This window comes from Camelus dromedarius, chromosome 1 (assembly GCF_036321535.1).
Source record: "Camelus dromedarius isolate mCamDro1 chromosome 1, mCamDro1.pat, whole genome shotgun sequence".
NCBI classification, from domain to species: Eukaryota; Metazoa; Chordata; class Mammalia; order Artiodactyla; family Camelidae; genus Camelus; species Camelus dromedarius.
In genome coordinates this window covers 15602403-15628587 of record NC_087436.1, presented here as the reverse complement: position 1 = coordinate 15628587, position 26185 = coordinate 15602403, and the positions used below count along the sequence as shown (strand labels likewise).

The window sequence follows — 26185 nt, the reverse complement described above, 5'->3', positions numbered from 1 at the left end:
ATGGTAAGTCAACCTTCAAAAACAATTTTTTGGATAAATACACTTAATAGGAAGTGAGGGTAGGTCTGGAAATTTAAAATCTTTGCTAACCCCCTAACCTCACCTCTCATCTAGACTCCCACTAGAGCCTCCTAACTGCCATTCTGTTTCGTCACTTACACTTATGCTCAACTTCATTTATTCTCCACACAATTCAGACTAGTGTTTTAAAAATAAAGATTTAAAAAATACTTTTCTACCCTTTCCCCTGTGTACAGCAGTCCAGAATGAGGACCGAAGTCTCCAACAGGACCTATGAAGCCATGCTGGATCTGACCCCAGTCTGCCTCTTTAGCCTCATTCGGCCTCACCCCACTTGCTCTCTGTGCTCTCACTTCCTCAGATACTCCAAGCCTCTTCTAAGCACTGGAATTTTTTATCTGCTATTTCCTCTTCCTTACTGCCTTTGCCTACTTAGTTCTTACTGTGCCTTCAGATCTCAACTCACTCTTCACTTTCTCAAGGAAGCTGTCCCTAGCTCTCCTGATGAGAACAAATCCTTCCAATACATATTCTCATAATACTATGGAGCCCTCCTTGATAGGACTCCACATAGCTGTCATTTAACATTCATTTGTGTAATTGTCTAATTAATGTATGTCTGTCTTACTAAAATGTAATGAGGTCCACGAGAGTAAGAATTTTAGTTTTTGCCACCAACTATATTCCAGTCCTAATAAATATTTGTGGAATGAATGAATGAAAAACACAGAATCTCTTTGTTTCCCCAACTAAGAACCTGGGTGTTTTGTTCAGATAGCCCAGAGCCCAGCACAGTATCTTACAGAAAGGAGGTTTTCAAATACTAGTTACATAAAAGGATGAAGGGAGGAAAGAATGTTTCAGTGCCATTCTCCTTACCTCTTTCCAGCTATACGGCACAAAGGAACAAACAGTACACAAAGCAGGTAAACTGAAATGTTTCTCAGAGACAACAATTCAAGCTAAGCAAGCTCTGGAATGACACAGAGGGCAAAGCAAAATGGCAGCTGAGAGAAAAGAACAAGAGAGAGAGGAGGGGCAAGAAAGAAAAATGCAGAAGAAAGGACAGACTAAAATCAAGAACTGGAGAATAAATAGGAAGAGAAAACACACAAATGTATGAGCCACGATAACAGCAAGAGGACATAAAGGTCAAAAGAGTCAAAACACTGCTTCCTGTCATTTCTCCAGACCCTTAGGAAGCAACGGTTCTGCAGCATGGAAATCCGACAAAATTTTTCTCATGAACGAGTTGAAATTTAAAACTTTTGTAGAGACAAGCCCATTCAAATGGAAAGAAAGTGGTATCTAAAGAAGACCACATGACCTCACTGTCCAGATCACTCCTGGTTGGACTTAACTAGGGATGAGCACCTGACTTAAAGAGCTGCCTAGCAGGTCGTGGGGCAGTTGGCCTAGCATCTTACTCAACAGATGCACTAAATACTGGACAACCCAACAGACCCTTCTCCTGGGAAATCTGAACATGGGCCCTAATGGTATGTCAGTATGCAATCAACAGTATTAAGTGCCCACTGTGTTCTAGGCACTGTTCTAGGTACTGAAGATACGGCAGCACATGCAACACACAGAGCCTATGTTCTAGGAGTTTACATTCCAGTGGAGGAGAGAGACAGTAACCAGATGCAAAATACAGCCCTCCCTCAGTATCCATGTGGGTTTGTCCTAGGACCTCCATGGATACCAAAATCCAAAATGTTCAAGTTCCTTATATAAAATGGCCCCAGTAAATCGACTCTCCGTATCTGTGAGTTCCAATTCAACCAATCCCAGAGGTGCAAAAACCCTGGTTACGGAGGGCCAACTGTAAATGTTTATTATACTGTTAAGTACAAGAATGTCTGGTAAAGAAAAATAAAACAAAAGCAGCAGATAAGGTATCAGGGTGGGGGAATTCCACTTTAGATAGGGTGGTCAGGGAAGTATCTCTAAGGAGGTGACATTTAGAGAGGCCTGCACGAAAGAGCGAAGCAAGACAAATACCTGGGAGAGAACATTCCAGGTAGACAGAACAGCCAGTACAAAGGTTCTGAGGTGGGAGGGCACTAGGTGTGTGTGAGTTAGAACAGAGGTCACTACTGGAGTACTGTGAGCAGGGGGATGGGGTGAGAACTGAGAGGGGAGCAGCACCCTGGTAGGCCTCAGTAAGGACTACAAATTGTATTCTCAGTGGGATGAGAAGGCACTGAGGTCTGAAGGCAGGGTCAAGGAATAGAAGAATAGAAAATCCCACACCACGGCTCATGTGGGTATGCAGAGGCCATGAGGGAACTAGGGTGGTAGAGAGGGTAGCTAGGATAGCAGCAGAAATAGGCAAGAAGCAGAAATAATGAGACTCAATACAAATGAGCTAACAAGCAAAACACTAGAGGGCTTTGGTACCCAAACATCAGTGAGGAAGGTTTGATTCCATGAGGCTGTGTGCTGTTTCTGGTCTTCTCTGTCCCCTACCCGCACTACCCTTATAATAAGGCCCCATTAACCAAGGTGAAGAAAGGCACAAGCCCAAGTTTTTTACCATTTACTTTATAAATCATCTAGGACACCTACCTTACTTATTTGCTTTTTCCCTTCTTACCCACAGCAATATTCTTCTCATTCCGTCATCCCATTTCTACCTCAAGGTCTTAATCTGTCCTCTGTACTTGGAAAATCCTTCTCTTATACACCTCAACCCACTTATTTGTCTGTTGATTAGAAAAGGAGGCAGTGAATATCTGAGAAACACACTGAAAGGACCCAAGGAAATGGTTTTAAAAACTAACAGGGAATGGGTGAAGTATATGGTATGCGAATTATATCTCAATAAAGCCGTTTAAAAAAAAAGAACAGAGATATATGCCCAGGAGAGGGATTGCTGGATCATATGGTAAGTCTATTTTTAGTCTTGAGGAATGTCCAAACTGTTTTCCACAATGGCTGCCCCAAACTACATTTCCACCAATAGTGTAGGAGGGTTCCCTTTTCTCCACACCCTCTCCAGCATTTATCATTCATGGACTTTTGAATGATGGCCATTCTAACTGTTGTGAGGTAATACCTCATTGTAGTTTTGATTTGCACTTCTCTGATAATTAGCAATACTGAGCATTTTTTCATCTGCCTATTGGCCACTTGTATGTCTTCACTGGAGAATTGCTTGTTTAGGTCATCTGCCCATTTTTGGATTGGGTTGTTTGTTTTTTTGTTATTAAGTTGTATGAGCTGTTTATATATTCTGGAAATTAAACCCTTGTCAGTCTCATCTTTTGCAAACACTTTCTCCCATTTCATAGATTGTTGTTTCGTTTTGCTTATGGTTTCCTTTGCTGTGCAAAAGTTTGTAAGTTTAATTAGGTCTCATTAGATTATTTTTGCTTTTATTTCTATTGCCTGGGTAGACTGTCCTAGGAGAACGTTGCTGAGATTTATGTCAGATAATGTTTTGCTTATGTTTTCTTCTAAGAAGTTTATAGTGTCTTGTCTTATGTTTAAGTTTATTTTGAGTTTTGAGTGTATTTTTGTGTTTATTTTGAATTTATTTTTGTGTATGGTGTGAGGGAGTATTCTAACTTCATTGATTTACATGCAGCTGTCCAGTTTTCCCAACAGAATTTGCTGAAGAGACTTCTTTATTCCATGTTCTTTCCTCCTTTGTCAAAGATTAATTGACCACAAGTTTGCAGGTTTATTTCTGGGCTCTCTATTCTGTTCCATTTATCCATATGTCTCTTTTTGTACCAATACCATGCTGTTTTGATTACTGTAGCTCCGTAGTACTGTCTGAATCTGGGAGGGTTATTTCTCCAGCTTCATTCTTTTTCTTCAGTGTTGCTTTGGCAATTCTGGGTCTTTTGTGATTCCATATAAATTTTAGGATTATTTGTCCTAGTTCTGTGAAAAATGTCCTGGGTAATTTGATAGGGATCACATTAAATCTGTAGATTACTTTGGGTAGTATGGCCATTTTAATAATATTAATTCTTCCAATCCAAGAACATGGGATGTCTTTCCACTTCTTGAACCTTAATTCAAAAAAATACACACACCTCAATGTTCACAGCAGCACTATTTACAATACCTGAGACATGGAAACAACCTCAATGTCCATCTACAGACAACTGGATAAAGAAGTTGTGGTATATTTATACAATGGAATACTACTCAGCCATAAAGAAATAATAAAATAATGCCATTTGCAGCAACATGGATGGACCTGGAGATTGTCATTCTAAGTGAAGTAAGACAGAAAGAGAAAGAAAAATACCTCATGATATCACTTACATGTGGAACCTGAAAAAACAAAACAAAAAAAGACAAATGAACCTATTTACAAAACAGAAACTGACAGACATAGAAAACAACCTTATGGTTCTGCGAGGAAAGGGGTGGGAAGGGATAAATTGGAAGTTCGAGATTTGCAGATACTAATATATATATATAATAGATAAACAGTAAGTTCATACTGTATAGCACAGGGAACTATATTCAATTTCCTGTAGTAATTTATGGTGAAAAAGAATATGAAAATGAATGTATGGCTGAAGCATTACGCTGTACACTAGAAATTGACACAACATTGTCAACTGACTATACTTTAATAAAAATATATAGAGAATAAAAAAACAAGAACAACAACAAAGAAGTTTTTCTCCCACTTAAACAAAAAACAACTAGTCTGCAGTATATTTAGGGCTTTCTAAAGATCCTCTAAATAATTCTTGTGACAATATTTCAAAAAAGGCTCAAACCAACTATATACATTTTCTATTTCAACTGCTAAAACACAAAATACAAAACTTAACCCAATATATGAATATAGCACCTGGAGGACACATTACTAGAAGACAAAAAAAATCAATAAACATTTGTATTCACAAAACTAAAATGTCACACTTACTGGTAAGGAATTTTGTCCATGACACCACCACTGACCAAATGAGAAGAAATTAACAGGAACATCTTTATATTCTATTTTGGAGCGGGGCTCAACAGCAGTTCTGCCTTAAAAACCTATTTTAATTTGCAGAATTGTTTATTCCTTGGAATATCTGGTTTTAATATGCTCCAATTTTCATTTTCTTGTTTTGAGTAATTTTAATTAAGGTGGGATTTCCTAGGGTCACGTTTAACAAATAAAGCTATATGCTAAGGTTGTTGAAAATCCAATCAGAAAATTTCTTCCCTGAAAGTGAGGAAATACAGTTATTTCCAGATCTTCTATTTATATAATAGACTATTTAAAGTAATCACCCATTTTTTATTTCACTAAATTGTAAAGTCACCCCTCAAATACAGCAATATTATAGAAAAAGGATTCAGAATAACAAAACGTAGATATTATATATTCTTGTATTATTTCAACAACAGGTATTTTATCTTTTCAGATGCTTGGCTTCATTCTAAAGCTATAATATTCTCTATACCAAGCCTGATTATGCTCAGTTTATTTATATACTAGAAATCAGCTGCCTGAGAATTTTGTTAAACATGTTCCTTCTTCAGGAAGGAGGGAAAGGGAAGGAGTCATTCAAAATAAGAAGAGAGTAGATTAATTTTATCCCCTACAATCAGTAAATGAGAAGAAATATTCACTGTCATAAGAAGAAAAAAAAAGACTGAAATCTTTAATGGGAAATTCAATTGCTTTTCAGGATAATTACCTCTATTGACTCAAATTCTCTCCCCAGCATCTTCTACCATGCAAGTCTTTACTTCCTATCTCCATGTGGTTGGAATGAAGTGACTGGGGTCTGGTCCCATGGCTCTTTTTACCACTCTTATGACACCTAGCCCACACTGTCTTGTACCATAATTAACTATGAACACCCAGGCATAAAAAGAATAGGATAGGAAGAGGGCCTAAGGCTCCAAAATGCTAAAGGCATCCTGATTTTAGTGGAAATTAGTGAGAAGAGAACAGATTCTAGACACAGTAGGGTAGTAGAACTGAGATAACATTCAGATTGAATTCGGATGTGATTCAATGGATTGGATGTGGGTGGTGGGAATGAGGGGAAAGGGATGGCTGGGATAGGAGGATGGAAAAGATAAGGATTTTAAAAGAGAAATCAAGAATGATTTCTAGGTTTTTGGCCTGAGGACAGCCATACCATTAAACAAAATGGCAAAGGCTGAAGGAGGAACAGATTTACTGGGCTATCAAATCAAAAGAAAGGCAGAGTAACAGCCCCCAAGGATGTCCCTGTCTAACCCCAGAACCTGTGAGTATGTTACCTTACCTGGTAAAAGCAACTCTGCACATGTGATTAAGCTAAGTATTTTCGAGATGCAGAGGTTATCCTGGATTATCTGGGTAGGCTTAATATAATCACAAATCTTTTTTAAGAGGAATGCAGGAGAGCTGGAGTCAGAGATGTTTATGAGACTGTGCAGAAGACAGAAGAATGGAAGGAGAAAAGAGACTATGCTGCTGGCATTGAGGATGGAGAAAGGGGCCACAAGCCAAGAAATGCAATATACCTCTGACTCCTTTTTATTTTTTTTAGTTTTTTTTGGTGAGGGGAGGAAGGTATAATCCCTTTTCTTTCTTTCTTTTCTCTTTCTTTCTCTCTCTCTCTCTCTCTCTCTCTCTCTCTCTCTCTCTCTCTCTCTCTCTCTCTCTCTCTCTCTCTCTCTCTCTCTCTCTCTCTCTCTCTCTCTCTCTCTCTCTCTCTCTCTCTCTCTCTCTTCCTTTCTTCCTTTCTTTCAATGGAGGTACTGGGGATTTGAACCCAGAGCCTCATGCATGCTAAGCATGCACTCTACCACTGAGCTATACCCTTCCCTCTCCTCTGACTCCTTTTAAAATGTTTATACAAATGTAGTTTTTTTAAACCTGGTTTTTTTCCCGTTAATTAGCTTGCTTTTAAAAATTAGCTTATGATAACAGAAAGCTGTGGTTACAACAACTGCAAAGTTTCAGAGTTGAGACTTCTGATCCCTTTTATTAAAAATTCCATGTAAGTAAGCTAGATAAAAAGGAAGGATAGCAGTTGGTTGATCAAAGAAGGTTTGTGTCAATGAATTTTAAATAATGAAAACATTTTGGCCTGAAAAGTTAAAATCACCAGAGTGTCTTCAAAGGCAAGTGTTTGGATTTTAGGAGAAATCGCCTGTACTCCTATGACTTCAATGAAGCTATTTTTATTTCTGAAACAGAGAGCTAACATGAAAGACCTAGAGGATATAATATTTTTAAAAATGCATTTGTTTTACATTCTTTTTGTCCAGAAGCTGCTGAGTTGGTATCATAAAGAAAAATGTTAGCTTAACTTAAAGAGGTCCAATAAATGACTAGTTCCAAAAATGAGTACATTTTAAACTTCTAAAAACAGTTCGCAGAAAAAGTAAAACAAACCAAAGTGACCAGCCTTTCGTTGGAGCTCATCTGGCTTAGCCAAGCCCTTGGAAGAAGGAGCAATCCACTGAACATCAGGATGGGGGAGCAGAGCATCCTGCCATTGGACCATGCTCAATCCTGCACACAGCCAGCTTTGCACAGTACTTTTCAACAAGTGTTGTGTCTCTACAAGTGAAAGACATCTACCAAATACTACATGAGTTCATAAAATATGCTCTAGAAAAATCTTTCTAGAAGAAAGATTATGTTATTCCAGCCATGAACGTAAACTAAGTATATACAAGACAGACCTGGGGATACTCAGGAAAAAAAAAAAAGGAAAAAAGGTGCAAGGCCATGCTAAGAAATTTTGAGCTTTAAGGGGAGGATAAAATAAGACACTGAAAGGTTTTAATGCAGAGGAATAAAATGATCAGTTTGCATTTTAGATGAATCACTTTGGTGGTTATGTAGAGAATGGACTAGAGAGAAACAAGCCAGGAGGTAGAGAGGCTAATTAGTTACAAGGCTGTCATGAATGGTGAGAGATGCCTGGACCAGGATGGTAGCCATGAGGATAGAGAGAAGAGGACTGAGTCAAGGGCTAGGTATGGGATATATTCAATAGACTCTGGTAACTGACTGATTGGATATAAGTAGTCACGGTAAGGGAGAACTTCAACCAGGTTTCTGGCTTGGGCAACCTGAGTTGCATCATTCTGTGAGATATGGAACCTTGGAGAAGATAACTTAGGGATGAGAATTTTAAGTTAAACACATCAAGAGTGTATAAAAAAGAAATCCAAACAGACATTACATTTTTACAATAGTATTTATTAAAGAAGCAAGTTGATAAAATTAGAATATATTCCAAAAGCTCAATGGGCCAACTTCTAGTTACTTATTAGTTGCACAGAGTTCATAAAAGATACAATACACAAAGAATTCTAAAACTAAGTTTTTGCCATTAGTTTCAGTCTGCTCACTCTAGCTAACCTCTGAGAAGGCTGTGGTGGATGATGCTGTTACCAGTGTTTCACAGCCCTCCCTGCAGAAGGATTATCCACCCACTCAAGGTACCAGGTGACTTGCAGGGCCTCCTACAGAAGGATTATACCCTCCTGCATCACTAACATCAAGTTGGCAAAAGAAATGTGAATAGAAGTAATATATGCCACTTCTGAGCGTAAGTTTTAAAAGCTGGCACATGGTTTGTCCACTGCTCTTTTTCCCAGTTAGGGATTGCTCCTCCCGCCAGGATCCCAGAATGAAGAAGACAAGTGAGGCTGAGCTGTAGCTCACCAGTTGAATATAACCGTTACATGATACTGAGCTTTACAGATTGTTGGAACCACAGCATCAACAACGGAATATGCCAGACTTGGGATGGATGTAGGTGTCTAACAAACAGCAATGTGTGATTTGTGTTTCCTCTCTTTCAGTTGAATTTTTCTGGCAATCTGACAGCAAAAAAGAAATAGTTGCCAAGTATCCAAAACTAAAACAAAGAATTTTTAACCTGAAAGAAAACTTGATAGAGCTAAACAGTAACTATTTCAGGCTCACATGGACTCTGTTGCAACTACTCAATTCTGCAGACATCATACAAAAGCAGCCATGGATAGTATGTAAATGAATGAGCTTGGCTGTGTTCCAACAAAACTTTATTTACAAAAACAGGCAGCAAGCCAGATTGGGTCCACAGGGTTACAGTTTCCAGACCCCTGGCCTTCATATTGTCAATGAGGAAGCTGACACCCAGAGAGATTAAATCAAGGACAGACAGCTGGTTAGTGGCAAGTTTAGCATTAAAATGCAGGTCTTGTGAATGTAATGTTCTAGAATAGGTTCTGCTGGGTCACAAGATGGAGATGAAATACACAGGAAAAAATAAGGCAGAGAATGCTAAGGGTAGGTTTTGATTAGTTAAACAGCTTTCAATGTCATAAGACGGAATAGGTGAATGAATGATAAATTAGCCAGTGTTTCAAAAATGATCTTCAGAGGAAACACAATTTTACTACTATCACTTCCTCCAAAACGTTATCATTTCTTTTATCAACAGGACAGCATTTGCTCTGATCACAGTAGTAACCTATCTTAAGGCAAAACAAGTTTTTTTAAAAAAATCACAAAATAAACAAAAAATACACTAGACCAGCAGGCAATTATTTCATATGGTATTTTAAATTTATTTTCCTTTCTTTTAATTTCCAAAGTAATATTCATTGGAGGAAACTCAATACAGAAGTATATAAAGTGACACACTCCATGCCCTCCTCAATTCCACTCCCCAGTGTTAATACGTGACTAATTTATAACAGAACATTGCAATAAAGCTACTTTCTCTGAGTCATTCTTTTAAAAACAAAGAGGAATATGGGTTCCCCTGGCCAGATACCCTTTAGAAATCATGTTTTAAAAGGCAACAGACAGTTTAGGGGTTGTCTGTGGCCTAGAATTGAGAAAAGCAAGCTGCCTATGCAGGATTTAAATGGAAGGTCTTGATCCCAGCACTGTAACCAGATGAGTGAGGCTCCTCAAATACCTTGATAATGCTACTGTAGGATACATGAATACTTCAAAAATGCCTAAGAATATCCATACCTTCTCTTTTGGTATTTTACTGGGAAAACTTGGGCCTATTTGCTTATAAAAAGATCAACAATCTCAACCAGTCTTTCCTTTTTTTAAATCTGTACTTGGGTGACATCAGTGACAGTGGGGCAGAATAAAGAACTCCAAAAGTCTGTCCTCCATAAAAGCAATTAAAAACTGGCAGAATCAACTTTTTTGGAACTCTGAAAATTAACCAAAAGTTTGCAACAACCACTTGATGCATTTAAGTACCGTAAAACACTTAAGAAAAACTAGCTGGATTTTGGTTAGAGTAGTGAGCTTTGTGGCATTTTAACTTACCCTGGTCCCATCCTCCTTTCTCTAGCTCAGTGGTAGCCTTGAAAATAACAGCCTGCTTTCCTGGTACCAGTACCAGTACCAGAGGGTGCAGAACAGACCTCATTCTTCACCAAAGATGACCTAATGTTTATGCCAGTTATAAAAGTCTGGTTTTTGAAGTGAAGAAAAAAAAAGTGAATGAAGAGCCGTAAGTAGTAAAACATCCTTCTTTCTTATGGATGAGCTGTATTCCATTACACATATATGCTGCACCTTCTTTATCCATTCATCTACTGATGTGCACTTAAGATGCTTCCATATCTTGGCACTTATAAATAATGTTGCTGTTAATAGCAGGGTGTATGTATCTTTTTGAATTAATTCTTATTTTGTGGCTGGTTTTATTTCTTTGATAACTATGTAAGTTTAAAAAGCTAAAGCTCTAAACGTTCTTAGAAACAATGAACAGTATATAAATATGTAAATTTAAAAAATAGGTGCAGCATATTGTGTATATGTATTTACATGCAATATATTGTGTATGTGCAGTCAAATTGTAACAATTCTACCTAATAAAACTGAAAAATGAAATAAGCAAATAAAAAGATGACCTAATGGATGGTAATTAACCACATGAAAAGATGTTCAACATTGTTATCCACTAAGGAAATGCACATCAAAGCCATAATGAAATATCACTACACATCTATCAGAAAGGCTAAAACAAAAACAAACAAGAAAAACCTGACAGTACCAAGTACTGGTGAGTATGTGGACCAACTGGAACTCTTACTCATTGCTGATGATAATGCAAAATGGTATAAGCACCACTCTGGAAAACAGTGTGGCAGTTTCTTATAAAGTTAAATATACACATATGGTCCAGCAAACAAATACCCTGGTGCTTAAACCAGAGAAATAAAAAACTTATGTTTATGCAAAAAACCTGTATACAAATATTTATAGCACCTTATTCATAAATACTAAAAACTGAAAACAACCTAAACATCCTTCATTCGGGGTAAATGGATAAAAAACTGTGATGCATTCACGCAATGGAGTACTATTCAGCAGTAACACGGAACAAACTATTGATACACGGAACAACATGAATGAATCTGCACAGCAGTGTGCTGGGTGAAATAATTCCATTTGTATCATATTCTGGAAAAGGCAAAACTAGAGACAGAACAACAGTTCAGTGGTTGCCAGGGGTTAAGGGTGTAGAGAAGGTCTGACTGCAAGGGGTAGCACAGGAATTTCAAGAGGATGAAACTGTTCTATATTCTGACTATGGAGGTGGTCACATGAATCTACACCTGTATTTAAGCTCACGGACCTCTGTACCCAAAAGAAGACAACTTTGTTGTATGTAAATTTAAAAATCAAAGGAGAAAAAAAAAAAAGACCTCAGGGGTTCAAGTCCCAGCTCTAGTTCTCTCTGCCCCATTTTTCTTATCTTAAAAACGGAAACCAACTTTATGATTATTAGATTCCACGAGTTCCTGACATAGGTTAAGCACTAACTCGTGACTGAAAAATAAAATGTTTTATTCAGACGTGCTAAACGGTTGGTACTTTGTAAAAACCTACTGCAGGAGTTAAGAAATCTAGTTTTCAGCGAACACAGCAAAGGATTACAGGACACTGGAATTAAAACCCCCAATTCTTCATTACTTTCATTAAACATTCACTGGAAACCTAGGAGGTGATGAGATTTACAAAATCCTTGCGCTCAAGTTTTGTCGCAACTGCTACATAACTTTACTGGCCCCGATATTTAATACTAATAGCAAACGCGCTCTAATTAAGGTTTAATACCACATGTTTGGTATCACTGTCCCTTTCCCGGGGAGGGTGTCAACGGGCCAGCTCCTCGTCCCCAGGCAGGGCACGTCAGCAGCGCTGGGCCTGGCGCTCGCGTCACCAGCCGGGTCATCCCTCCTCAGAAAGAGCTCTGGCAATGTCCACCCTCCACCCATTCCACATAGACAGGGGGGGTTGGCGCTTTTTAAGCAGCAGCTGCTGCTCTAACTAACGGCGGCTCTCATCTTCCCACTCTCTCTCTTTACCTGAAAAGCAGCCTCCTTTGCATGGCCAGACGTCCAAACCCAAACTCGAACCTTCACGTCCGATTCAACAGAGACCCAAGATGGCGGAGCCGTCGGGCCAGGAGTGGCCGCGAGACGCTCAGAAGGAGCAACTGCGGCTGCGCGTGGAGCCTGGGGGCCGCCTCCGGGGGTGGGGGTGGGGGGGGCCGCCTCCGGGGGTGGGGGTGGGGGGGCCGCCTCCGGGGGTGGGGGTGGGGGTGGGGCCGCCTCCGGGGTGGGGGGGGGACCCCTGCGCTGTCAAGGGTTCCAGGCCCTGCGGGGCTGCTTCACTGCCACGGCGGCCAAGAACACGCTAAAGGGAGGCCGTTAGGAAGGACTCCCGGCGCTGGACTTGACATCCATTTGCTGCCCCCCTAGCCCAGAGCCTGCCGCCAGCTGTACGGAGAGCACCAAGGGGCAAACGTTGAATGGTCTTAAGACCAAAAAGACAACAGGAAAATTTCTTGTGCGTTAGAACATACTGGTTCGGTGAGCCACGGACAGAGTAGAAAGTCACTCTCCATCATTGGGTCCACAAGGATTCGGGTTAGAATAAAATGTGATCAAGTGAACAATAAAGACAACATCACATCATTTTTTAAAAAATTCTATTCTATTCTGACAGATACGTATTGAACATATGTGCCAGGCACCCTTCTGAGTTACGGGGCTGTAACAACGAACGAAATAAATCTTCCCTCGTGGAACTCATTCCTGAAAGAGTGTTCAGGTCACGCATGGAATCTGCCACTTTTACCTGCTCTCCATTCTAAGAAACCTCAGACCACCACCCCAGACCTCAAGTCCCATCTGACAGAAGCAGCCGCAGGTGATTCTCAATTCTTGCGAGCAGGGAGCCAGGTGGGTACCACAAGACCAACCATCCTTCTCCAGAAGGGACCAGGGATGGGTCTGGAAAGGTAGCTATCTATAGTTTGTCACTGGCCTCTGAGGTCAACCAGCATGAGAACCTGCCCAAAAAGGGTGCTCTGTGCAGGGCTGTGGCTGGCCAACCTACTTGGGTCCTCATTCTTGGGGAGGCTGACTGTAAGAAAAGCAAGAGAGGGCCAATTATTCAGTAGGTTCAGAAGCCACGGAAGCACATAGAGGTAAACTGAGTCACAAAAATGGTGTTGTCAGTGACATAAGGAATAACCATCATCTCAACTTGCAAAGGAGTGTACTCTGCTGTCAGTTTCCTAGAACTGCTCCTATTTCCAAATGACTTCTGAGGCCACTTCCTGTGTCTTCCACCTTACTAGTGTATCCTTATAGTAAGCCTCCCATCAGCTAAGGTTAGCATAACAGGCCTCTATTCCTTGCAATCTGAAAGAATGTAGCTATTATGTACATTGCTTTCCAATTACATCAACAATAGCTCCTTACATCATTCTTTATGTGGAGTTTTTTTAGGCTACGGATCATAGCAGGACTGCATAAAATCTGTGTATAAAATGCACAGTGGATTCCACTTATTTCTTCTGCTTGACTCAAAGGCATCACAACATGAATTACTTATGATGGAGAAACATTACAGTTCAAATTACAAAGAAAGTGCACTGAAACTGCTCAACATCACGTTTTTTAATAGGACACTAAACCCATGAGTCTCACTCACCTCACATAGAACTTCAAAACTTCAGCTCTCCAACAACTATTCCAAGGTAATTAATCAGGAAATCTGAGGGTGAGGTCACGAGTGTACATCTTTTTAAAAACTCCCCAGTCAATTCTGATGTTCAACCAGCACCGAGAACTCTGGCACTGAGGTAGAAGTAACTGAGGGCCCTGTTACTCAAAGTGTGGTCCAGGGACCAGTCGCAGCAGCAACACCTGGGGCTTGGTAGAAATGCAGAATCTCAGGCTCCACCCAAAACCTGCTAAATCAAGATCTTCATTTTTACAAGCTCACCAGGTGATTTATAGGCATATGAAAGTTTGAGAAGCCCTGTTTAAAGGTCCCATTGCTATAGAAACAGTGAGAAATACCACAAAATGTTTGAAAGTTGAATACCACAAGAAGAAAGAAGAATTAGGAATAGAACAGCATAAAAGATAAAATGTTTGTGATCATTAGGCATTTCACATTATTAAGCATCTAATTAAGAGTAATCAGTATTCAAATACAAGTCTGCACATTTTAAAACTCGCAACACCACTCCTTACTCCAAATGAATTCCACTTACAAACCACACCCTCCACTGGCAGGAGTTATACCTCAACTGAGAAACACAAATCTACCTGATCATCTCCAGCTAGCTCGTCATCTCCACTGACCTAGTGTGTGTTCAGGGTGAGTCCTTGTGAGGAAATAAAGGGGGGTGGTGACTAGACAAGAAAGGAGCATTTACATGGGTGGCCCCTGCTGAAGGGCCTTCCAGGTTTTTAGTGAACAGCTCTCTACTGGGCTCAAAGGACTATTTGGAAATGGCGATATTTATTGCCAGAAAAACGAATTCTCCACATGTTGTGCAAACATTTTCTGTGCCCCTTGTTCTTGGCTAGCTCTCAGAGAAAAAGCACTTAGCTTTCTTCCAGTATAGCGATTCCTTGATTGATGTCTCTTGAGAAAACAACGCGCTGGTACAATGAAGGCAGCTGTAGCGAAAACAAAACTCTGAATCCTAAGCAGCAGCCCTGGCGTGCTTTATAAGCTCATCTGTGATGCCACTGCTAGTCTGCATGTCTGCTTCAGAGGAAGGACAAAATCACCTCCCTTCACAGCTTCTAGTTATTTATTCCCTGAGAAGGATTCAGACCTGGCACCCAGCCAAACAACAAAATCAGAAAACTGTGTTCAGATTCTATAGATTTCCTTTTCAATGCCCTTAAACTTGTCCAAGGATGACTGTGACTCTCTTCAAGAACCGTACATCACACATGAGAACTTGAAGTTTATAAGCATGTTTTCCATAGTAAACTTGTAGAGAGTAGAATGAATAATTCCCTTTCAAAAGATGCACAAGTGGGGGGAGGGCTCTAAGTTATTTGTCCAAGGTCACAGCACAATCAAGTACAAAAGAGCAACAGGAACCTACGTATCCTAAGGTAACCTCACGTTAACAAAATCCACGATAGCCTGGTGGTAGGAGAGAGAAACAAGACCAAGTTAGAATCTTTATCAGTCAGGACTTGCATTTGGCTGCTAGTTACAAAGACCTAAGATAACAGTGGCTGAAATTAGACAGGATTTTTCTCCAATAAAGGAGGAGGCAGGCAATCAAAAACTCATACGATGACTATATCCCATCCACTGAGATTCCATCCATTCTCAGTGCATGGCTTCCAACCTCAGGTTAACCTCATGACGCAGGTTGGTTGCCGTGAGCTACACACCAGTGTTCCTGGTAGGAGGGGGAAGGAAGGTGATGAGGGCAAAGGGATAGTCTGTGCAGTTAAGTACCCTTTGAAGAAATTTCCTAGAAATGCCGCTCAACAACTTTTACTTGCATCTCATTAGCAGGCTGGGTGAAGCAGTTTCCTAGGCAGGTAGGGACATTGCCACATTCAGCAGTGCCATTCCACTGACTAAGGAAGACAGGAATGAGTGTTGGGTAGGCAACTACAAGTCTGCCACTAGTGGCTGCCTAGGTACGTGGCCCTGGGTAGATTATTCCCCGCTCTAGGCCTCAGATTTCTCATCTGTAAAATTGAAGGAAATCATCACACCTACCTCATGAGATTGCTATGAGGACTAAGTGAGAAAAATGCATGGAAAACAATTAGAATGCTACCGTGGGACCCAGGGCACAATAAATATTAACTCATTGTTATTATTTGATGATCCCTGTCCAGTGCTTTTCCAAATTCTTCTCAGACACTACTTCCTCTCCATTTCTAAAATTGGAAGGGAATTCATATTAGTACATGTTGATACTCTAGTGTGATTTGAGTTTTCATCAAAGGTCACCTCAAGTAGGATATGCATTTCATGCCTTTCCTTTCTAATTATGGAGAAAGTATGTGCCAGACTCAGCACACATCAGATATTCTGGACAGAATTAGGGTCGAGGAATTGAGCTTACATTCCCCAAAAGACAGAGTCTAAACACAATCCCAATGTAGATGTCTGGAGAGCCTGAAGAAACTAAGGTGAAAGTAAAAATCATCATCATCATCATCATCTTTCCTGTATAGAAGAAAATAAAAAAAGTATGTAGATATACTATCCTCAAGAAGGTGGATCATAATTCCTCCCTTCTTAAGTGTGGGCTCCACATAGTCCCGTCCTTCACTACCTGTGGTATGGAAGTGGGGGAGGTGTGTAGGGAGTCATCTTGGAATAGAGAAACCTGCCAGACACACCTCGGCTAGGTGAGCAAGGTCAACATCAACAGTGATGAATGATGTTCCTGCTGTATACACTTAACATGTGGTAAAAATGGTACCTTACCTCCCAAACACCCATCACTCCAGCCTAAACATGAGAAAAACATCAGACAAATCCCCAAAGAGTGACCCTCTACAAACTATCTGGTCAGTACTCCTCAGCGAGGTCAAGGCCCTCGAGAATAAGGAAAATGTGAGAAACCATCCCAGCCAAGAGGAGCCTGAGGAGACAGGACATCTACACGCAGTGTGGTGCCCTGCATAGGGTCCTGCAAAGTAAAAAGATGAATTAGGTACAAACTCTGGCGATCTTAATGATAGGGGAATCTGAACGTGGGGTAGACGGGAAACACTGTACTATCGTCACATTTTTTCTGTAAATCTAAAACTATCCAAAAAAACAAACTTTATTTTGACATAGAAAACAATGGTTTACTGCCTCTGCACCTCTTCCCTTCTAGGCACCCATCCCCACCCAAAGGCAAGCTTGGAGCCCCTAACGGTGAGGCCTACGGCTGCTGGGGGACTGGAACCGATGTTCTACCTTCATATAAACAAGGAGCCAGCCTCCTTCCTCTCCAGCCTTAACCCTTTCCCATGCTCTGCAGCTACTAAACATATATTTACCTCTTGAATTTACTTGATAGCATTTTCCTCGTACCTCTGTTCATGTTCAGTATTATAAATCCCCCCAGAACACGTCCCATGCCTCCCACATTTAAAGTGGGGTATCATCACTTTATCAGTGGAGTGCCTACCTTGAAAGGCAGGTCCTTGCAGGGCAACTTAACCTAATGTGACTGCCCTCTCCGGGTGAGGCAGTGTCTTGAGCTTGGCACCTTTGGCTTTTTCCTACCAATACAGTACTTCATAAGGGGCCTGGAGAACTCCCCCTAGATCTGACCTACACATTGGCAAACTTCTGTAAGCCAAGTTAGAAGTTATTTTTCCTCTCATCTCCTAGAATCATAAAATGTAAAGTTGGAAGTCTCATCCTTTCCATTAATAAGGCAAAACTAAGGCCCAGAAAGATGTGGTAAACTGCTAGTTGCTGGAGGACAAAGCTAACTGAGACAGACCCAACTGTTTAGAGGATTAGACTCTAAGTACCATTGAATGGAAAGCTGAAATGATCTGAGGGAAAACAGAATCACCCCCAGAATGTAAGATGCCAATGCAGTTATAGAAGCACTGGATGAATAGTGTCAAAGTTAAAAAAAAAAATAAGTAAAAAAATAAAGGGATGCACCCTGGTTAAAAATAGGATGTAGGACCATCAACTTACATTTGATTTGCTGAAACCACTGTGAGCACAACTGCTTATGTCACTAGAATGAGCTTTTCATTTGTGATGTTGAATAAAAGGTAAACACCATGACAAGCCATGTTAAAACTGTCTGTATGGTGCAAGGAATGTCAAATGAAGAACTAGTCTCAGTCTTTGGGGGTCTTGTAAGATTGACAGATTTCAGAAAAATGCATGAACTCCAAAGCAAAGCAACTACATTTGATTAGAAATAGTAAAGCAGTTTTACCCCCTTTTTCTTTGCCAACCTGAAATCCCATAACTGTTCCCAAATAGAGAAAAATGTAGACTCAACCAAGGGTCAGATAATTTAACAATAACAAAAATACACATACATAAATGCTAATTACTTTATAGGTAGTATTTACTACATGCCTAGCCATGTTCTAAAGGTATTACATATACTAATTCACTTAATGCTCAAACCCTGGGCAATAGGTTTTATTAATATTCCCACTTTACAAATAAAGAATGGATGCACAGAGAGGTTAGGTAACTTGTCTAAGGTCACACAGTAAGAGGTGAATCAAGACAGTCTGGTTCGCTCATGCTAAACTCCATTTGATAGTCATCATGGACTACTTCACATTATTATTTATTTCTTTAAAGTATATTAGTCTTATCTTTCCTAATTATATGACATGTTCTTTAAAAGCAGGGAACCAATTTGATGTACTTCCTTGTATTCCCTGTATTTTCTACACCATTTTGCATACATCATGTTATTATATTAGTTATCACTAGGCAGGTCTTAAAGAACTCGGTCAGTGCAGGATTTTTAAACAATATGTACATATGTCCACAATATCTATTGGACTTAACTTTCCCAAAATAGATAAACTTTGTAATCCTAATAACAAAAAACTGTAAGATGGTGGCCCAGAAAAAATTAATGCAGTTTTCAAAACTATACAACTTATAACACAGAGCCACAAACTCTGGGCCATATGACCAAGAAACTATAGTTTATGACTTGAAACACCCAATAGAAATAACAGAGGTGCAGCTATATCTGTCTGTGTTACTTTAGATTACGTCTTTTAACACTTCTGAGTCTCAATTTACTCTTTGAAATGGGGATAATAAAAATGTACCCTCTTCCCTCTCAGGTTGATATAACAATCAAGTTCCATGAGGCTGTGAAAGCCCTTCCTATAGTAGAAAAGCACCAGATGAACATAAAGCATTTCTAAAATGTAACAAGCACCAAGCGGGTACAAATGAGTGGCATATTCGTAGCAACTAACTTTTATCAGTAGCCAGAGGGACAGCTTGGAAAAACACGGCTTTTCAGGCCAAGCAAACCTGAATTCAATCCCCAACCTGCCATTTACTAGCTGAGGGATCTGGGGCAAGTGGCTTAAATATTCCTGAGCCTCACTCTTTTCAATTATAAAATAGAGAAAATAATGCCTCCCTCATAGGGGATCACATGTAAGAAGTACTTAATTCATAGGGAACACAATGAATTTTATTCTGTGACCTCAGACTTGCAATACCAGTCATTTCCCTTGAAATATATTGGAGAAGTTATACCTGTCCTTCCAGAGTTTACCATAAAGACATCAACAGGTAGAAAGAATAAATTTATTTAGTATTTATTAAACCCTATGAAATGCCTACCACTCTTCCAGGTGACTAAGGGAAGCCCTAGAATTTTGTATTCCCTGCCCTTTGGAGAAACAATATAAAAATGCTGCATGTCAGTCATAGGTTCTCAAACTCATTTGAGAATCTGAGGAAAGCGATGGCACCTCTCCTCAAAGAAAGCTACAAAACTTTTAGGAGACAGCACAGAAGATACAGGAGAATATCTTCATGCCCGTGAGGTAGGAAACGCCTTCTTAACCAAGGGGGACAGTGAGGGGAAAAGTCACACTAACTATAAAGAAAAAGACTCATAAATATACCTATATTAAAATTAAGAATTTCCACATCAAAAGAAACCATAAACCAAATTTTTAAAATAAACCACAGAGTGGAAGATTTTGCAACACATGCAACCAATGAAAGCTGGGATTCCTGTGCAAATAAAGAACACCAAAATCAATAAAAAATGATAAGCAAAAGTGGGATATATTCATACAATGAAAAGAAACTTTAGCTGCATATAACAATATGGATAAATCTTACAAACTTAATGTTGAGCAAAAAAAGCAGGACACTAAAGACTATATACAGAATGATTCCATGCATATGAAGTTGTAAAATACGTAAGACTAAATAATATTGTATACGGATACACATACGTATGCATATGCATACAGGTAAAACTGCACAGGTAAAATTGTGCATAAAAGCAAGGGGAAAAAAAGTGATTCCCTCATGGGGAAGGAAGAAGCCATGCCTGGGAGGGACTGAAGTTTACTTCTGTGAAATGATAATATTCTATTGCTCAGCTTGGGCACAGGTTACATGAGTTTTATTTCATAATGTACAGGTTTTATACACCCTCCTGAATGTACACTGCAAAATTAATCAATGCATTTCCACAAGCACACCTCAATTTAGCAGGGAGAGGACTTCACAAACTCCCTCGGGTCCATAAACCCTAAGTTTATGGTGTCAAGCTATGTGAGATCAAAGAAAAAGAAAATCTTCAGATTATGAAGTGGTGGAGGAAGGAGGGAGCAGATGAGAACAGGAAAGGTGAAAGATTAGAAAGATGTTAAAAAGAAGAAACATTAAGCCTCTGGGTCAGTTCATACTCTCTCACTTGGAGAGAGAACGTCTAGCTTGAACATAACTAACAAATGCCCAAGCTTGGTAAGGAATGCGATGGAGTCTGAAAAACACGGGAACTAATGAGGGGAAAGAGGAGCACAGCCAGCAAAGAAATGTAAACTATTAAATACTGTATCTCAAAAGAAAGAAGACCAACAGCGGCAAGTTTAACCCTCTGCCCACTCCGTAAGATCTCCGTCCCTCACTGCTTAACGGAGACAGGGTATATTAAACGGTCAGAGACTGCGAACATCAATTTCTGTGTGAAAAAGTACACTATGTCATGTTTCAGCAAAATATTATCACGGAGCCTGGAAAAGCTTCTGCTAGCCATGGGGAATTAAGGAACTGGTAAAAACAAGTTACAAAATGCCATTTCCGCCAGCCTTGGAATAAATACACATATTGCAACTAAATGTTAAGTATATATCTGGATCATATCTAGTCTGACCTCTGGTAGACTTCTTCACAGTACAGTCCCTTGCAAAAGAGAGTGAAGCTTTTTGCTGAAGGTAATAGGAGACCAAGGTATGTTTAAATCAGTAATTCAATGAAGGAACATCTTTGTAAAGTTTTTTCATTGTATTCTTGCAAGAAATATTTACTCATGTCTACAAACAAATATGAGAGATTTATTTCATTAGGTCTTGGTTTAAACTGAACAAATTTCATTGGTCTTGCCTTATGCTGAACAAAACTGTCAAATTATCTTCAAAACAGTTGATGTTCTTGTGGATAGTAAAATGCCTTATTTTGATGGAAAGAGTAATGGGCAAAAGGCATTATTTTTAAAACTGCAAGACCCTACCAAGAGCATCAAATTGACTATTTTTTTTTCATGTGCATTCAAACTCTTTACTTTCATCCCATTTTCTACCCTCCATTGGTTCCCAACAGACCTACTGTCTTTAAATTCTCCAACTTTCTCTTAGGTTAAGGGAGCCACAGAGAAAAGATTGTCCCTGGCTTGATAAATCGTTCGCTATACTCCACTTTCTAAAGCGGTGTTAATAAATGTTCACATCTGAATCTGTCTCACTTCTCTATCGGCCTTTTGTTTGTCATCTCCGTAGGTTTGTTCTTCCCTCTTGTTTTCAATAACTGGCTTATCCAGTTGGAACCAAAGGCTGAAGAATTTCCTCTCTACTATGTTTAATTGAAAAGCTGCCCCGGAAAGAAGGAAGGGGTGTGGATTTACACTTATTCACTCTTCCCCTTATGTGCCAAACTATTGATCCGTGCCGCCTTTGTGCACCCCAAAGCACAAGATCATTAAAGTAGTTATAGGCCCAGAAATGATTCTCAGTCCAAAGGATGCGCCTTTTGGAATGAGATATTCTGGACCGGGGGTTGGGGGAGGGGTGGTGAGGTTGTCCGCAAAATAACACTAAAGCAAGTCCTATAGAAAACTGGTGAGCTCAGGCGATGGGGGTTTGGGAAGACTGTCACGGGTCCGAAGTCCAAGAGGCACCGAACCCCGGCTGGACAATCAGCACGTGGTTCGACCTGGTTGCGAGAGCGCAGGCCGACCTATCGGGAGGGGGTATTCACCAGCCAGACGGCCAGACCCAGCGAACTCTCCACCGGCCTGACTCATCCAGAGATAAGTAACCACCCTGGCCACAAGTTCCAAGCCAGCAGCTCTTGGATTTAGTTTGCACGGAAAACGTGTAGTTTAGGCTCCAGGGTCACTAGCGGATAGAGACAGGCTTGAATTTCTTCGGGCTTGGCCCGAAAGTGAGGATGAGGATGGAAAAGCCACTCTCTCTCCCTCTTCGCCTCTGAGAGTTGAAGGTGCGGGTCCCCTACGGGCCGGTGAGGGAGCCGCTGGCGTCCGGGGCAGGATCTGCGCGGCTCCGGGGCGCCCACCCCTGGGTCCCCGGGTCCCCGACCCCCCCGACCCCCTCGCGCTGCCCGCGCCCCTCACCTGCGGCCGAGTGGCCCGAGAGCGCACGGCCTCGGGCGCGGCGCGGGCCCCCGAGCTCGCGGCGCTCGCGCAGCTCTTCGTCCTCGTCCTCCCGCCGCCGGCCCTCAGCCATGGGCGAGCTGCGGGCCCCGGCGCGCCGTCCGCCAGCACCGCTGTCCCGCGCCAGCAGCCTCCGGGCCTGGACCGCGGCCCCGGGGAGGCGGCGGCGGCGGCGGCGGCGGAAGCGGCTACCTCTGCGGCTCCACCTGCAGCCCGCGGGGGAGCGGCGGGGCGCGGGCCGAGCCGGTCTCCCCGCCTCCTCGCGAGCCCCGGCGGCCGCCTTCTCCCCGCTCTCCCTCTCCCACTGTCTCCCCCTTCCTCTTCCCTTCCCCTTCCCCGCCCCGCGGAATCGGAGCCAGGGATCGGGCGGGCTCCGGCCGGCCGGGCCGCGCCTCCTCGGGGAGGGGTTACCGGCCTCTGGGGCCGCCCCGCAGCCGCACACGCTGGAACCACCCGCTCCACCGAAAGAAACGTGTATAAGATAAATAAACGGGATAGGAAGGGGGGAAAGAGGAGGCGGCCTGGCCTCTTCCTGCCCTTTCACATTATTCCGGTGTCAACAGGAAACCCATTTGCTTGACACTTAAACAAAAGGAGGAGGAGGAGGAACCTGCCTGTAGCCGGACTTGGGGAGATGGGGCAGCTGGGAGCCGCTGAACTTGGGAACAAACTTGGCTTGGAGTTTGGTGGCGCTTCAGCGTAAATCACAGGCTTTTTTCTTTCTCCCTCTTCTCTTTTAAATCGAGCCTCTGGGCAGAGCGCAAAGAATTTTTAGGGCAGTGACACTTCTCTGTAAGACACTATAATTGTGGAGCAATGTCGTTATACGTTTGTCCAAACCTATAGAATATACAACAGGAAGAGTGAACCCTAATGTAAACTTACTGTAACTCTGGGCGATTATGATGTTTCCATGTAAATTCATCAGTTGTAACAAAGGTGGGGATGTTGATAATAGGGGAGGCTGGGCATGTGCAGGGGGCAGGGAAATATGAAAAATCTCAGTCTTCACTGGAATTTTGCTGTGAACCTGAAACTGCTCCAAAATACAAAGTCTAATTAAAAAAAATTTTTTTAAATCGAGCCTCTCTGTATTCTAGTTGGTTTAGGGTTAGGAAATGGCCACCAACCCTAGAATAAGATGTATTTAAGTGTCCAGTACCTGATTATTTGTAGAGAGGCGATTTGGTGAAGTGCCAAAGCACTGGCTCTGGAACCAGAACCTGTCATTTGAAGCACTTAGCTAAAGCTGAAAGGACTAGGGTAAGAGGGTTGTGATGCCTATCTGTATAGTACACACCTTAGGTTCCACACTTGCTCATACACACGTTCACGCAGAGGGGCAGATTCCGAAATCTCAGAGAAAGGTATCCAAGCAGCAGGCAGAGACATTGCCTGGACATGAAGCCGTAGGAAACTCCCTGGTGGAATGAACAGGCCTTTATCTTCAGCCTCTTGCTCTATTTTTGAGAGCTTGTGAGGGCTCCTAATGCTCAGCATGTAAAAGAGAAAAAGAGAGGGAGAAAGGGGTCACTCAAAATAGAACCGCCTGCCATCCCTGCGAGCGGTCTCTTTGCCTTTTTGATAGCGGTTGTTGCTGCCAGAGAAAATCTTTCTGCTTTTAGGTAGATAAGAGCTACTGTCGATTTTGTGGAATTGAGGTCAAATTCACAAGTGAAACCTTATTACTGCATAAGCAGTTAAATAAGTGGACATCTGGAGAACTTGAAGTTAAACTGGAAAGAAAAAAGGTTCTGAAACTTCCGGGTCATTTTAAGTGGATTTGTCACTTACCTTTAAGTGAAAGCATATTTGTTACTTACCTTAGAGGATGAGGAATCATTTGGAAGCCCCCACCCTGCTAGCCACACAACTTCACAAAGCTGTTGGGGGTCAACCTCCACTATTCAGATTCTCAGTTTGAAAAGGGTGAAAAGTGTTCCGGACCTCCCATCTGATCCGAGCTTTAGGAACTCACACCCTTCATTTGAGGTGTAGACTCAAACTCAGTTTCCGTTCAACAAACACTTATGTAACTGTTTACAACAAATACCACACTAAGTACTGCTGAAGATTCCAAAGAAGGAAAGAAATATTTACTCTGGGTAAATGGTAGGTGTTTTCACATAATTTTCTCATTTTAAATGAACAAAACATATTTCCTGTCCTCTAGTGAAAAAGGAGTATCTATCCAGTTTACCACAACGCAAGGCAAACTTTAGTAACTTCTGTAATAAAGACAGACAAGAGTGCCAAGATAATTCAATGGAGAAAGATTTGTCTTTCCAAGTGGATATTCACATCCAAAAGAAAGAATTTGAACTGCTACTTTATGTCATATAAAAGAGTAACTCAAAATGGATCACAGCTCTAAGTGTAAGAGCTAGAAGTATAAAGCTCTTCAAAGAAAACTTCAAAGTAAATTAAGTTAAAAAGATTTAATCCTTAAATAGAATTAAACTATTGTGACCTTGTGTTAGGCAATAGTTTCTTAGAGACCAAAACGTATAAGTGACAAAAGAAAAAATAAATTGGACCTCGCCAAAATTAAAAACTTTTGTATTTCACAGGACATCATCAAAAAGGTAAAAAGACAATCATCAAAATGTGAGAAAATATTTGTAAATCATATATCTGATAAGAGATATTCTGAATGTATAAAGAACTTACAACTCAACAACAAGAAAAAATTAGCCCAGTTTTTAAAATGATGTTCTCCAAAGAAGATATACAAATCGCCAATAGGAACATGAATAGATGTTCAACATTATTAGTCATTAGAAACAAGTAAATTAAAACCTCAGTGAGATACCACTTAACATGTGCCAGGATGGCTAAGATAGAAAAGATAGATGATCATAAGTATTGATAAGGATTTGGAGAAAATTCAACCCTCCTACATGGCTGGTGGGAATGTAAAATGGTGCAACCACTTTGGAAAACAGTTTGGCACTTCCTCAAAAAGTTAAACACAGAGTTACCATATAACACAGCAATTCTACTCATAGGTATATACCCAAGAGAAATGAAAACATGTCCACACAAAAACTTGTACATGAATGCTATGACTGACATTATTTATAATAGTCAAAAAGTAGATATAACCAAATATTCATCAGTTGGTGAATGGATAATCAAAATATGACCTATGCACACAATGGAGTATTATTTAGCCATAAAAGTGAATGAAGTACTGATACATGCTACAACGTGGATGAACCTTGAAAACATTACACTACATTTAAAAAGCCAGAGACAAAAGACTGCTGTGATGTCTGATCCTGTTTATATGAAATGTCCATAACAGGTAAATCTATGGAGACAGGACATAGACTAGGGGTGGTTCTGGGCAGAGGAGAATGGGGAGTTACAATTAATAGGTTATAACATTTCTCTTTGAGGTGATGAAAATATTATAAAATCAGATATTGGTGATGGTTGTACAACTCTGAATATATTAAAGGATGAATTTTATGGTGTGTAATTGTGTATCAATAAAGCAGTTTTTT

At 40.9% G+C, this 26185-nt stretch overlaps 1 protein-coding gene across 3 annotated transcripts in view; it reads right to left on the bottom strand.

Annotated features, from left to right (window-relative positions):
* SH3D19 (SH3 domain containing 19) overlaps positions 1-22837 on the bottom strand; it is a 156209-nt gene extending 133372 nt beyond the window's left edge. For all 3 annotated transcript variants that reach the window (XM_031464811.2, XM_064490337.1, XM_064490296.1), the window contains exon 1: positions 22638-22837. In XM_031464811.2, coding sequence (XP_031320671.2) covers positions 22638-22749 — 112 coding nt within the window. In that variant the 5' untranslated portion in view covers positions 22750-22837. The remainder of the gene's footprint in view (positions 1-22637) is intronic.
* Positions 22838-26185: the final 3348 nt, after the last annotated feature.